Source organism: Cryptomeria japonica, chromosome 8 (genome assembly GCF_030272615.1).
Source record: "Cryptomeria japonica chromosome 8, Sugi_1.0, whole genome shotgun sequence".
Taxonomy (NCBI): domain Eukaryota; kingdom Viridiplantae; phylum Streptophyta; class Pinopsida; order Cupressales; family Cupressaceae; genus Cryptomeria; species Cryptomeria japonica.
The window spans coordinates 467,440,272-467,455,481 of NC_081412.1; the positions used below are offsets into that span (position 1 = coordinate 467,440,272).

The following is a 15,210-nucleotide window of genomic DNA, read 5'->3' on the forward strand; positions in this document are numbered from 1 at the left end:
ATCGAGAGATTCTGCCATAATGATAAAAAGAAAGGGGGAATTAGGATCCCCTTGCCTCAAACCTCTAGAAATGCCAAAGAAGCCCTTTGGGGAACCATTTACCAGGATGGATATTCTAGGAGAAGAGGAGATGCATTCACAAATGAGGTTAATCCATGATTTAGCAAGATCGAAGGCTTCCAAACATTTACATAGGAAATGCCAATCCACTTTGTCATAAGCTTTCTTAATATCTAGCTTAATAAGCATACTTGATTCCTTGTTTTGTTGGATGGAGTGAATGGCTTCTTGGGCAATGATAATTCCATAAAAAATAGACCTGCCTGGGACAAAACCTGTTTGATCTTTACTAATAAGGAGAGGGAGCAATTTCTGCAGTCTGTTGGCAATAGTTTTGGTTAGCAGTTTGTAAATAGTATTGGAGAGAGCTATTGGCCTAAAATCACCAAAGATGTCTGCCTTATCCTTCTTAGGAATAAGGGTGATAAAAGTATTATTGATTTCCTTGAGCATCTTACCTGAGTTCCTAACTCCCTCCAGTGCCTCTGTTACATCATCCCCAATAAAATGCCAACACTTTTGGAAAAAGGCAGTTGGGAAGTCTTCAGGCCTAGGAGCCTTGTCAGTGTTCATCTGCATTAGAGCTATTTCCACATCCTCTTTAGTGAATCTGGCCCCTAGATTCTTGTTCTGCACTTCAGTGACGATTTTTGGGATGTTCGCCAGGATATCAGCTCGGGAGCTTAAGTTAGAGCCCTCCCAGTTATTTAGGATATTCTCAAAATACTTAATTACCTCAGCTGCGATTAGGTTAGGATCTTCAGTGGTTTGACTTTCACTTGTTCTGATTTTAGTTATTCTGTTAACTAACCTCCTCTGTTTAGTACTATTGTGAAAAAACTTAGTATTCCTATCTCCATCGCTTAACCATAACTCTCTATACTTCTGGTGCCAGAAAACTTCCTCCTTAGCCAGGATATCCTCATAATTCGCTAATAACCGTTTTTTTTCTAGGAAAAGAGCCCGATCCATCCCATTATCCATGACTATCCTATTAAGCGCACTCATTTCATCCTCAAGTCTAGCCTTAGTCTCAAAAATGTTGCCAAAGTGCATTTTATTCCACCTTAGTAGATTATTCTTAACCACCTTCAACTTGCTAACAACTCCAAAAAGTTTGGACCCTATGATTTCCGTCTCTTTCCACCATTTCTCAATCAGTCCCATGATCTTGTCCTCTTTCAGCTACATCAGTTCAAACTTAAAAGGACACCTTCTAGGTTTCGATTCCTCTGTGATTGATAATTGAATGGGATAATGGTCAGAGCCAGAGATAGGAAGGACTTCTGCATATAGTGAGTTAGGGAAGTCGGTCAGGGTCCCCCATAGAAAAATCCTATCCAGTTTTTCCACTATGAAGCTAAAGCCTGACCTTCTATTGTTCCAAGTATAAGTCTCCTTCATTGTCTTAATCTCCATGAGGTTGGTTCTATGAACCCATTCACAAAAAACTTTCTCTGATTGTGAACTTGTTCTAATCCCTCCCCATTTCTCTTTTGGGTTCAAGATGGCATTAAAGTCTCCCCCAGTGATACAGATTTGGCTAGGGATAGCTTAGAAATAGCTCAAGTTCGCTTGAAATCCTTATTTTGTGTTGGGCCATAAACATTTACAAGAAGGAAACGGAGGTTGTTTTTGATACTTTTTACCCTACCGCTCATCCAATGTGCCTGGCTATTAACCATCTCAAAGGAGACCACTCTAGGATCCCAAATTATAGCCAAGCCCCCTGAGGCTCCAATAGCTGGGTGTCCAACCATCTCCCTAATACCTAATTTTTTCTTAAAGATCTCAATATTAGCTAAATTAAGTTTGGTTTCTTGTATCATTACTATCTCAGAGTTAGTTGTTGTAATGCAACGTTTTATGATCCGCTACTTGTTAATGCCCCTAACATTCCATGAGGAGTTTCATGGCTCCTTGGGAAGGTACTTCCCCTTCCCTGCATCAAACATAGAAGTTAATTTTACCTGGCCTTCTGTAGACCCATCTAGATTTCTTAGTTCTGATAGAGATTTCCTGCCTCTTCTTTTAATCTGTTTTTCACAGTCCGGGGTTTCCATGCCAAACTCATTTTGTTCAATCCCCAAAATTTCCACCTTGAATTCCCTGATCTCAACATCTTCGTTGCCCGACCCTTCCACCAACTTAGCCTGATTGCTTACTTCCCCTACCTCATCTTCTAATTCCATAATCTCCGCAATTAGGGCTTGTTTTTGGAGTGTTAGTTCATCTTCATCGGCAATTTCCTTTTATAAATCTATCCATAAGATCATTAATGACATCATTACAGGCTTGGTTGATTGAAGCCTCCCTCTTCTCCTCATTTGTCTCATCCCTGTCGGATGGTGACATCTTATTTCTGCCCATCAACAACTTAGGATGCTCATTTACCGATTGATCAACACAAGCCTCCTTTTCAGTAGTATTGATCATCCCTACATCCATCATGGGGTTCTCAGGGGAAGGCTCCTGAGTCTCACCATCCATCTGGTCTCTAACCTTTTACTGAGACCATTCAAATTCTCATCCTGGATTCCACACAGCCTATGATTATATTCATCCTTATGAGATGAAGGTGGAGACATATTATCACGCGAAAGGTTTGCCAAACCTGGCGATACAAATCTCGGCAGCGAAAAATTTCCATCAGAAAAATTACAGTCCCATTGTTTTCCGAAAGCTTCTCAAGTGCTAGTGGGGAAGCAAGGGGAGGGGATAAGGGAAGTGTCTTATCTGGCACAAATTCTCCTTCTTCAATCTAAGAGGGAAGGTTTGGAATGAAGGCATTCTCAGTCAACCTGGACGGGCACTCAGAGCCCTTTGGCACAGTGTTTGAATTAGCTAAGTTCAAATGCTCTGTGAGCGGGGGTTTGGGAGTTGTAATTTCCTTTCTTACAAGAGTAGAGGGTGATAACTTAAAGGCTATGTGGTCCGACATCGGGCCATCGTAAAGTTCAGGTTCTAAATGATATTTGCAATTAACAGTTGTGAAGACTATTGGCTTAAGTTGAGATGTGCAAGAGTCCGAATTGATAAGCATTTTAAGATCCGAGGAACGACACCAATTCCTCTCAAGGCCCACAAAACCCCCAAGGCAGTCACCGATATTAAATAGAATTTGGGCATGCATGAGTTCTACCGGAATGTATTTAAATCTAACCCATTTCGAGATTTTCTGAAACTTATGCATGCTAGGGCAAAAATTCGGCTGCCAATCTATGAAATTAAAATTAAAGCTATGATAAAATACAAATTCACTAGTTAACAGCTCCATTTTTAATGATTGCCTTCTACAATCAATATAAAGAAAGTCATTAGGAAGGATAGTAATACTTACCTGGCCCGCATAAGTCTCTTCCAACCAATGGGCAATGGATTCCACATATTGTCCTTTTCCGCACCATTTAGCCAACAAACCATACTTTCTGCAGTGATCCTTCAAACCCTTGGCAAATTTATCTTCAGAAACATGCAGAAAATCGTCCTACGATCTAGGGTTTGCAGTTTTAGATTCGTTTGGCCTCTTCCGAATAAAAGTTCCATTCCTTGATCGTGTTTGAGGCAAATGACGATGGGGCGAGGATGCACCGAGGATAGGGTTTCGTCTCTCCCCTAGGGGAAGCGAATTGGCACCTGAAGCAAAACTCGGCATGAATGAGGATATGGAAGCAATCCAAACCTTCTCTCCGAGATTCTCGTGGATAAAACTACCGGAGATCCTGCCATGGGCCACATTGGTTCGAGCCCGTAATAACCTACGGTATCTCCTGCTTAAAACATCTCGCCATTCATTAGAATTGTGCCCATTGTTTATATTTTCTAGATACTCGTTTTGAGGCTGCCCCTCCCTCCCATGGTTAACCAAAGCAGAGTGGGACAAACAAGTAGCAGGTTCTGTGCTTGTAGCAGGGGGAGGATGACGACCCAAAATTCCAAGTCTGTTTTCATGAAACCTACGGGCAGGAAAACTTGAGAGAGGGTTCTGCGTTGTTTTCTGCTTTATTGGAGGGTTTTGCTTCTTGCGAGCCATTTCTTCTCTTTATTTTCTACTTTTCTTTAATAATTTTGATTTGTATTATTAATAATTATTATTTTAATTATGAATATTTTAACTATTTTGTAATTAATATTTTATTTTCACATGAAATAAAATTGAATTATTTAATATTTATTATTTGTATAAATTAATATATAAATCATTAATTAATAAATTTATATCAAGACTCCATTTATTTTGTTTAAAATACAAAATAAAAATAAAAATACAAAGAATACATAAACAAAACTATAGAAAATAAACATAAACAAAATAAACAAAATAAATCGATGAAGATTAAAATACAAACAAGACATCAACAAAACTATAGAAACAATTTTTTTTAATTTATAATTTTAGTGTGCCGTGTGCCGTCGTGCCCTCGTTGGTCTACCTCTGTGCTTGTCTACCTTTGTGTCGTCACTAGTTTTCTCTGCCATTTCCTTTGTGCATCGTGCCATTTTCTCCGTCAAAGACAAGTGCGTCGTGCCATTTTCTCCGCCGAAGAAAAAGCGACATGCGTTTTAGCTTTTCGTTTTAGGGTTTAAACTTTAAACGATCCAATTTTATTCCGCAAAGTCAATGAAAAACCCCTCATGCGTGACACGGATTCATAAAAAAAAACTCCATGGAATCGCCATGTTGACCTTAGATGCGTCGGGATTTGTGGGTCAAAATGGGGAATACGTTTCAGGAGCAAAAAAGAAGAACCCTGTTCGATTCCACAGGGATTCCAAGTTGAATCCGAATCAGACACGTACCATACCCGGATTTGGGGGAAAAGTTGGAGGTACCGGTAACTTGTTCCAAAATCAATTTTCCTTATAATCAAGTGGGAGCAGCTCTAATGAAGGATTAACTTGCTGTCCAAGGTCCTTTTTAATGCATGACAGTGAATTTTTTTATTGATTTTGCTGTTCTCTGGAAGTTCGAGCTCATAGTCAACTTCTCCAGTTGTCCTTATGATCTTATAGGGTGCATAAAATCGTGGTTTCAACTTCTTAGCACCATTTTCCTTAATGGAAGATTGTCTGTATGGCTGTAACCTCAAGAATACCATGTCTGCCACTTCAAAAACCGTTTCAATTTGATGGCAATCAACTTGCATTTTCTGCTGGCTTTGGGATTGTTGTAGGTTTGCTTTGAGTGCATTCACAATGCCTAAGCTTTGTTAAATCAAATCTCTAGCCCCTGGTACTCTTCTCCCTGGAAGAATTAAATTCATGAATGAAATAACATTATAACCATAGAGTGCTTTGAAAAGAGTCACACCTATAAACATGTGAACTAGAATTGTAGCAATACTCCTAAGGTGTAGCCACTTGGCCCATGCTGTTTGCTGTTTTCAACAATCTCAAGCAACTTTCTATTCATTTGTTTACAATTTCCGTTTGTCCATCGGTTTGAGGATGATAGTGAGTACTTGGGGTCATTTTTCATATTTGCTAATCAAAAGAGTTCTTTCCAAAATAAGTTGATGAATCTGCTTTCCTTCTTGTTCCAGTGTTCCTTGCCAAGCCATGAAGTCTAAAGATTTCTTTCAAGAATAGATCAGCCACTTGTGAAGCCTTGGGTTCTGAAGATATAGCATAGAAATGAGCATATATAGTGAGTCTATCATTAACCACATAGATACAATCCTTACCTTGCACTTTTGGGAGTCTTGTAATGAAATGGGAGTCTTGTAATGAAATCCATAGAGATACTCTTCCAATTCTGATTTGGAATGGGTAGGGGTTGCAACAAACCAAGTAGAAATAATGCTCTCTTTTGTTTTGTTGCATAACAAACACTCCCTCACATGCCCAAAGATGAGCCCCTTCCACGAGGAACACTCCCTTACCTTCTTGCATGTCTTATAGTAACTTGGATGACCAGCAAGAGGCATGTTATAACATGCTCTCAAAATTTTCCCCTTCACCTTTGATTCTGGGACAAGGTACACCTAGTCCCTAGAAAGAATGAGCTCATTAACCATTTTGTACTGGTTGTCTTGCAGTTTCCCATCCAAAATGTCAATATTAAATGTGCTGTTCTTATATTCAACAATTATAGAAACCTTCCAATCAGCAGATATATCAATCATAGAACAGAAATAAGGTGTCCTAAAGAGTGCATCAGTCACCACATTATTCTTCATCTTTAACATATTCAATGTCAAAATCATAGGCTTGTATCTTATGCATTTTTGTTGCCTAACGTTCAAATCCTTTTGATTTAGGAATAATTTCAAGCTGTTATGATCCATTTTCACCACAAACTTCCCAAAACCAAGTATTGCTTGAATTTGGCTAGTGCATGCATGATGTTTAACATCTCTTTGTCATAAATAGGGAATCTCCTCTCCATCTTGTTGAGCTTCCTGCTCTCAAATGCTATATGGTGTCTATTTTCCATCAATATTGATCAATTCCCCTTTTTTGAAGAATCACATTCTAAAACAAAAGGGAGTGAAAAATTTGGAATGGCCAAAATAAAACATGAACTCGTTACCTTATTGAGTCTGTCAAAAACTTTGTGTTGAAGTGCTCCACGAGAAAGCCCCCTTGTTCGTCAAATCTATTGATGTGGCTGCAAGGTTTGAAAACCCCCTGAGAGACTTCCTATGGTAGCCGCAAAGTCCCACAAATCTTTTCAAATGTGACAAAATCCTTGACCTAGGCCAATTCCTTATTGCCTTAATCTTCTCTTCATCCTTGTTAACCCCTTGGGCACTAATCTTATGCCCCAAATACAATATCTCCATCAAACCAAACTTGCATTTGGATGTTTTGGCATAGAATGAATGATGCTTCGGTATGTCAAACACCTTTTTTATGTGCTTTTCGGTATGTCAAACACCAATGAAGCTGTTGTTTTCCTTACTATTAATCAAAACTGTCACCCTATGCCCTCACAAGACTCCTTTAACCTAAGGAGGATGATATCTAGATGCTCCTAAAAGTGCTGCAAGTGTACCACCCAAATGCTCTTCTCCTTGATGCTTATGTTTCACATCATCAACAACCTTGAGTTTAGATTCTCTTGCCACCGAATCCTCATTAAAACCACCTCAATGTAGTGTATTTGTGCTTTTCCCAAACACTTGTGACTTAGGTGCCATGGTTCTTTACAAGTGAAGCACAATATTTTCCTTTTAAGTTCATTCTTGGATTCCTCAACTTTGGTTTGGGGGTAGTGCCTTAAGTTGGGGGAAACTCTTATGAGGATGCCTCTAATGTTGAATCACTGGTGCATTTTTCGAGTAGAATTTGTATTTGGTCACTGAATCCTCCAAATTTAAGACACTCTTGATAGTCTCTTGCAAGGAATTCAGATCAAATGCCTTTATCAAACCCTTCAATGGTTCTGATAGGCCCTCTAAAAAAATAAGTTTCTCCTCTCTATCACATTTGGAACCATCACAAATAGCCTCTGAAATTCTGCCACATAGTGGTCCACTGTGCCCTTTTGTGTTAATTGTGCTAGCTCTGTGAAATGAATCTTTGGATCCTTTTTGTCAAACCTCTCCATCAATCTTTGGGTGAATTCCTTAGTGATTTAGCCATGTCCTTGGGTCACCATGCTATGTTAGCACCACTCATGAGCCACACCCTCTAGGTGAAGTGTTGCAAACTTGATTGCTTCCTCCTCATACATGGGGTTTAAGGAGAAATTGGTATCCAATTTTTGCAACCAGGCTCTTGTTGTGATCCTGTTGGATCCATCATAGGTGGCTATAATGATCTTTCCCAACTACTGTTGTATATCTCTCCTTGGCTGATCTTGATAACTTCTTCCTATACAACGATCATCCCTTGTTTTCATATCATAATAGTCCATGAATGACATCTCACAGTGGATGGCTAGGTTTAGGGCATTATATTCAACATGACACCTTGCCATATCATCCTCAAGTCTTGGTAGAACTTGCTTCTCTTCCTCAAATGGATTCTCTTCTCTCTGCAAAAAAATGACTCTGAATGTTTTAGATGGTGGATTAATTGAAACCCCATCATTGGCTAAGTGACTTCATCACCATTTGGATTGGATTTTCCAGCACTCCATTGTTGATTCATTCCTTTCAATGTCCTCACAATCTCTACCATAGACTCCCTCATGGTGGACTAAAATTCTCTGGCCAGCTCTCTGTTTTCATTCCTAATGACCTCTTGGAGGTTGATTTCCTCATTCTTATCTCCGATGGCCTCTTCCTTTCTCCTCTCCCTTCTCTGATACCAGATTTCTCAATCACTTTTGTGCATAAATTGGTATCACACACCTAGAGACTGGCAGAAAAGGTGTCTCTGATACCAGTGTAATGACCTCTACCCTTAGATCTAGGGTTTTTGTGGATTCAATTAAATGTTAAAAAAGAGTACAGATAGCCTAGACAAGTAGACAATTGTTAATTAAATTACTTTACCAAATACTCCTTCAGTTTTAATTGGTAAATAAGAACACCTCATAAATCAATTTGCAGAAGAAATGCACCAAGAAACAAATACAGATTTGAAACTAAACTTTACAGTCTTTTTTTGATCATAAAATGTGTACATGCAATTCCTTATTGACCAGTAGCCACCTGGAACAGTATAAATATTTTTTTTTACAGTGTTGGGTGGATATTAGGCTGATTGGGAGCTCAATTCAGACTTGCAGTAACTCTTGTGAGGTTGGCTGGGTGGTATGGATACCAGTTTCATAAACTTGTTGGAAAATAGGGTGCAATCTCTTTTCTATCCCCAAACTGTAGTCAACTTGGGTGGCCAATCCCTCAAAACTCCAGTCGCCACATCTCAATGTTGTTCAATACCATGCACAGCCTCAGAAAGTGGTTTCCAAACTAGCAATATTTTGGCGCTGGTCATGCAAGTGCACCTTAACAGATGGTAGACAACCTTCACCACTTTTATCTGGTCATTTTCAAATCCTAATAAGGTGAGCTATGTTTTCTGTGCATTTCCAAGTCCTTTCAAACTTTGACTGTGATCTGCTAACTGGTTGCACTCAGATTTGGAATGTGCAATGAAAATGCATACAAACTCCTGTAACAGATTTGCACTGGATAACATAGACAACTTAGACCCAGAATGCAGTTTTCTTGTAGTTGATTATGAATTAACAGAAAGTTGAGAGATTATGTAAGACTCCAGTTCAGGATTTTTGACCTGACCTGAGTTGGCAGCTAGGGTTTTTGTCCCAACCTATCTGCTTTAGCAGAGAAATTCAAAAATCATACCAAATCCTCCATGGCTAACCAGCAATATGAACTTATTTTTATTGTTATTTTATGATGGTATTAATAAACACCTTATATGGTTGCTGGTTGACCAGCTAAGGACGCGACATGACATATGTTATTTGAGGGCTCTATAGGGATTCTCATCCATATTAAAACATCTACGTAGGAAAAATGTTATAGAAGTCAGGCCTGAACAGAAAACACTATATACCGCCTACCATGGGGACCATACAAACTACATACAACATGGATAATCATTGAGGAAACAAAAGGCCCAAAGTCAACCAAAAAAAGAGAGGATAATTGTAAGACAAGTATCCCAAAAACCTAGGAGAAAAGCTTATGGAGCCCAACCGAAAGACATGCCCATATTTTCGTCTTCCTTAGAAATAACAATGGCACTCGAATCCATACAATCTTTGTGGTTAACCTTGGTTACGCCAAACACCACTCTTTGAAATCATGGGGAGATTCTAGTCATACTCTCTTATATTCGCTAAACATAATTCCAAACCTTGGCACTAAAGAACAAGGTTGAGTTGCTTTGTTTTGTAGAGATAGAGATCATTTTAAGGTTCTCTAGGTCTTGTTGGAGCCACTCCAACTCAACGATTTCTTCAACACTTCATTCTCTTGATTGCATACTAACAAGAATTCATCCGTTTGTGGGATGATCCTATTGAGGAACCATTCTCATGTTGTATAGATGGAAACTTTGCTTTCAAGCTTCTTGAAAAAACCATCTATAATAGACACTTTGATTTGAATTGTGCCCATACATCCATGCCTATAATGTCTTAAAAATGCAAGGTTGGCACATCTTGGACGTATGAGTGATGTAGGTGTCTATCTTTCACCACACTAGTGTAAGTGGAGTCATGTTCGGAACTATGCCCTTGCATCCATACCTATAACCTCTTTAACAAAACGCAAGGTTGGCACATCTTGGACGTAGGAGTAATGTAGGTGTTGATCATTCACCACATGAGTGTAAGGGAAGCCATGATGGGAACTGTTCCCATACATACATACCTATAATGTCTTCAACAAATACAAGGTAGGCACATCTTAGGCATAGGAATGATGTAGGTGTCTATCCCTCACCATACTAGTATAAGATAAATCATGTTGGGAGTGACTCCATACCTATAAAGAGATTGAAAGAGAAAACCAACTAGACACTTGTAAACCTTCACACCACTCATTATTGTGGAAACTCTAACATCCAATAGAGAAAGGTCCATCACCACAGGGATTTAAAGAAGAATTGGCAGGAGTCAAATCAGGGAGAACCTCAAAGATTGGCTCAGAAGTAGGAACCATTAGCACCAAGCAAGCATCAAAATTTTAAGCAAATGCTACCTTTATAATAATAATTTGTCAATATCAAATGGACAAGATGAGGAACAAAAACTTGGGATTGCGAACTTTTTGGCTCTTGTGTAATCCCTCCATGAATTGTCAATACATCCTAACATGAACATTTGAACTAATCTTTGACAAAAAGGGGAACTGAACAGCCCTTTTGTTGACTAGCTTATTGGCCATTGATTACTTTCATGAAAATGACCAAATTCAATCTGATTAAAAAAACTACCAAGGCTTGCAGACTCATCAAGAATACTGCTCAAACACCAATCTTGAATCTGATTTTTCACAAGGTTGTGAATGATAACAAGGGAGTCACCCTTGACCTGCAATTTCTTGCATCACGGAGCTACAACCACTCTTAAACCCTCCAAAACTATGAAATTCTCCGCTTCATTGTTAGTTTTGGAGCCCATAAAAAATGAAGCACCACTAACAAACACTCTAGACAGAGAGTGAAACACCACCTGAGCACCAACAATACTTGGGCTCTTTCTAGCACTCCCATCGAAATTTATTTTGAGATAATCTGTCTTATGTGCGATCCAAGAGGAATCACTTTGCTTGGCTCTTGTTTTTTTGTCTTGCTTACCCCTTAAATGGGAGAATATATTATTAATATATTAATAATCAAATCAATATACAATAAATTAAAATATATAAAAATTAATTCATTTAATTAAATCATTTAATAATTTATATTATAATATATTATTTAATAATTATATATAATGAACTAAATAGGGCCTTGGAAACCATACAAACGTTCATGATGCATGCCATCTTCACAATTTTATCACTTAAAGGCAACGTAGGCACTTTTGTGTTTATAAAAATGTTTTAAAAATTAATTTCCCTCATTCATTAAAATTGTTTGCCACATAAAAGCATCTAAGATCCACATTCAGAGGGGAAGCAAGACATAGTCACACTATTGGACATTCACTGCACACAAATAAATTTCTTCAAGGACCAAGGAGAAAAATGTTCCGTCTATATAAAATATTTCTGATATTCTGGATTTAAGTCTGCTTTCTTGTTGCTAATGCAGAACAGATTGCATACATACATGATGATGAGATTAGAAAATCAAATAATTAATCATCTACAAAGACAACAAAGTACTAGATTCTATTGCCTGATAATGATAGTGCATTACCAATTTACAGATGCAGTTATACTACACCAATCCATTGATATGTAATTTTAGAAAGTTTAACATATTTCTGATCATTTTTTCACATTGATTAAAACTACTCGATATATAATTAGTTGCATTGCAGGCATGCCCAAATAACATCGATAATTTAGAATGTAAAATGTGATTTTAAGTGAATTAAGTTGGGGGCTGGGTGGGTAATAAATTGCTCATAATACTGCTAAGCATCAATGTAGTTACCTGCCAAGACTGCCATATCTGTCACCTGTCAATATCATCAAGTTACTCTCTTCCCTTTAGGTCCAACTGACATGTAGAAGAGTCAATTTCGGGTTAGGAGGATAAACCGATGAGGATGGTCAGTGATTGAGTAAAACCAACTTCCAAAAATAAAACTGATCCCTCAAACACACCCAGTTCTGAATATCTCTAAATTTCACCTCAATTTACTCAGCTAAATTTCTTAAAATACAAGAGTAAGATGCAGTTAAACTGGGCTATAGGGAGAAAGTAACAACAAGCTAACACAAAAGATCATTTTCCCAGTTAAAAGAAAAAAATAGGTACAGCAAGAAAAAAGAAACCCTTCAGGAAATATTAGTGAACCCAACAAATATTTTTCTGTTCTTCCAGTCATTATCTCTAAGTAATATAGCCACTGTGGTTTGTACAGCCTGCCCAAGGTGATACAATCCCTGCCTATTGATATGCAACTATTCCAAGTAAAGCACAAACTGGAAATTTGCTGACAATTTGCTCAATGACAATGACAGTCATTACATGTAGGATTGCATCCTTCTTGTGAAATTTATATCATCCACAGGACATTATTTGGCCCGAACAAATATGTAGTCACTGCAGATGTTTTGCAACCTGTCCAAGAATATTTTTTTGCTGATAGGATTCAGTATTGATGCACCAATCAAATCTCACAGCTATATAGATTCATTAACATCAAATATGTAAAATCCCTTATATGGTGCAATGACTGAGATAGAGGACCTCAACAAGACTCACTATAGCGCCAAATATGTAAAATCCCTTATATGATGCAACTCTAGTCTTCCACAAGATTCATCTTTGAAAATAATAGTTGAAGAAAAATTAAGAATTTTTTTGTTTGTTTGTTGTAGGAATATCAAGTTTAGTTGTGGCATAAGCTGTACATTCTAGTTAAGTCAAACTTAGGTGGACTGCACCTCAACATTTTTTGTCATCTTCACGCTGTGATGTTGTCAAGCCATTTTAATGCCACTTTGGGCTCAAAAGTTGACCATTGCTGAAAATTTCCTTTATTATTGTGAATCTTTTGACATTTGCACAACCTTCTTGATGTTTGTAAATTTCCAATGTGCTGTTTGTTATTGTTATCGAATCCATTGCTCATCAACTCAACAACTCGTTAGATTGATCTCTTCAAGGAATGATTTGCTCAACTTAAACATGAACACAGTGTGAGATCTGCAAAATTTGAAACTTATAAATACAAAGTCAAATATAGATGGATAGACAGACAAATATTTGCACGTATTGAGTTTTGAATAATCCATAAAATAGGGTCCAAGAATAAGGTGTCATCAAATATTAGTGTCGCAGGGAGTCATGTCTCCCACCTCCAGGATGCATCTTTGAGACTAGGACGTGTCTCCTATACAGAGGTGGGTACAAAGATGTCTGGGCCGTGTCTACATGTTATCTGCTTAAAAAAAAATAAGAGTTGAGCATCTCCGCCCAAAAAAACCTATGTCTATATTTTTCTGATGCTCCCATGAATAAGCTGTGTTTTTCTGAGTGTTTGAAGCTGCTCCCATGACTAGCTTGTATTTTCCCTTTCTGTACTGCCTCCTGTGAATTGTTTGGGATTTATTATTTAAGTTTTAAATTTCTAATATTAAATGTTTTGAAAACATGATAGACTATGTTTTTAAACTGTTTCCTCTCATTTTGGTTTTTTGGCTTAAATCTCCTGTTAGTTGTATTCCCAGCACCTCAATATGTATGCTATGCATTTACCCCTAACACATTTGGAAATTTAAATGTAATAACACTTGTAGAGAATTAGCTCAAATCTATGAACTCGGAAATATGTGAATTCTTGAATATAATTCCTTTGGGTTCTTCTCAAGCTAGCCAGTACTTCTTGTAGAGGATTAGCTCAATTTTATGAACTCAGAATTATGTGAATGCAACTTCTTCTCAAGCTAGCAAAGAACTCAGAAATATGTGAATTCTTGAATATAAATCAGTAAGGAGCATACAGTGCATGTTTATTAAAAAATGGAATTCTTATAACTTGGATGTGAATGCAACTTCTTCTCAAGCTAGCAAAGAATTCAGAAATATGTGAATTCTTGAATATAAATCAGTAAGGAGCATATAGTGCATGTTTATTAAAAAATGGAATTCATATAACTTGGCATATCCATGATATCTAGAACAAATTCAATGGTTAAGAAGCCATTTTTTCAACAGGTACTGTTTGATGAGAAGATGACTTCATTCTCTGTGATTCGGAAGAAGACCCCTTTTCAAAAGCATAGAGAAGAAGAGGAGGCTAAGAAAAAGGTACACATCATTGACTTTGAGATTTAGTCTATGAAATTAATTTATTCTTGATTATATAATCTCATTTTTAAGCTATCTTGTATCATCTGTTCTTGGGATGCAGAGAGCAGATGAAGAAGCAGCTCGCTTGTATGAAGAGTTTGTGGAGTCTTTCAAGGCAGATGATGTACCCGGTGCCAAAGCATTTGTACGGGGAGGAACTATCAATCCTGATGATCGGTCAAAGGCTGGAAATGAAGGTTTGTGTGAATATTTAGTCAGATCTTTTGTTGCCCTATTGGTCTGTTTCCACCTTGTTAACAAAGGGGTTTTTTTTATTTATTTCATAATAACAGGCGTGTCATCCAAAGATGGGGCTTCTGGTTCAAAGAAAGGAAGCAGGTATTTGCACAGATACTGGATTATTGCTAATGCTTGGCATGCATTTCTCAGAAAACAATAGGCTCTTAAAACTAATACGGGTTCATTGAAGTTCAAACATATTCTCCACATGATGCAGCTTGCTATTTTTGCACTGCTAATCATTCCTAACTTTTGAGCACAGAAACTAAACTTTAAGATTGAAAAGGGAGATACAATTTTTTTCTGGAATAGGCAGATTTGTCACCATTCCAGTCTGTTTTCCTGGGCATTGTTGCCCTTGTCATGTGTTCAGAGCATTGATATGCTTTTTCGTACTATCTACAAAACAATCGATTAGTTTATCTTGGATTTTTTAGAAGTGAATGTGTCTTCCTCACATTTGGGTTTTCTTCATTTATGCTTGATATCAGTGCAATAAGTTGCTCAAGCTGG

At 37.7% G+C, this 15,210-nt stretch overlaps 1 protein-coding gene across 2 annotated transcripts in view; it reads left to right on the forward strand.

The window, feature by feature from the left end:
* LOC131055814 (protein RRC1) overlaps positions 1–15,210 on the forward strand; it is a 121,166-nt gene that overhangs the window by 11,451 nt on the left and 94,505 nt on the right. Inside the window, exons 2-4 of one of the 2 annotated variants that reach the window (XM_057990159.2) lie at positions 14,323–14,415; positions 14,519–14,654; positions 14,751–14,796. In XM_057990159.2, the coding sequence (XP_057846142.2) occupies positions 14,341–14,415; positions 14,519–14,654; positions 14,751–14,796 (257 nt within the window). In that variant the 5' untranslated portion in view covers positions 14,323–14,340. Of the gene's footprint in view, positions 1–14,322; positions 14,416–14,518; positions 14,797–15,210 lie in introns of both variants that reach the window. The other variant, XM_057990158.2, reaches the window with a different exon arrangement.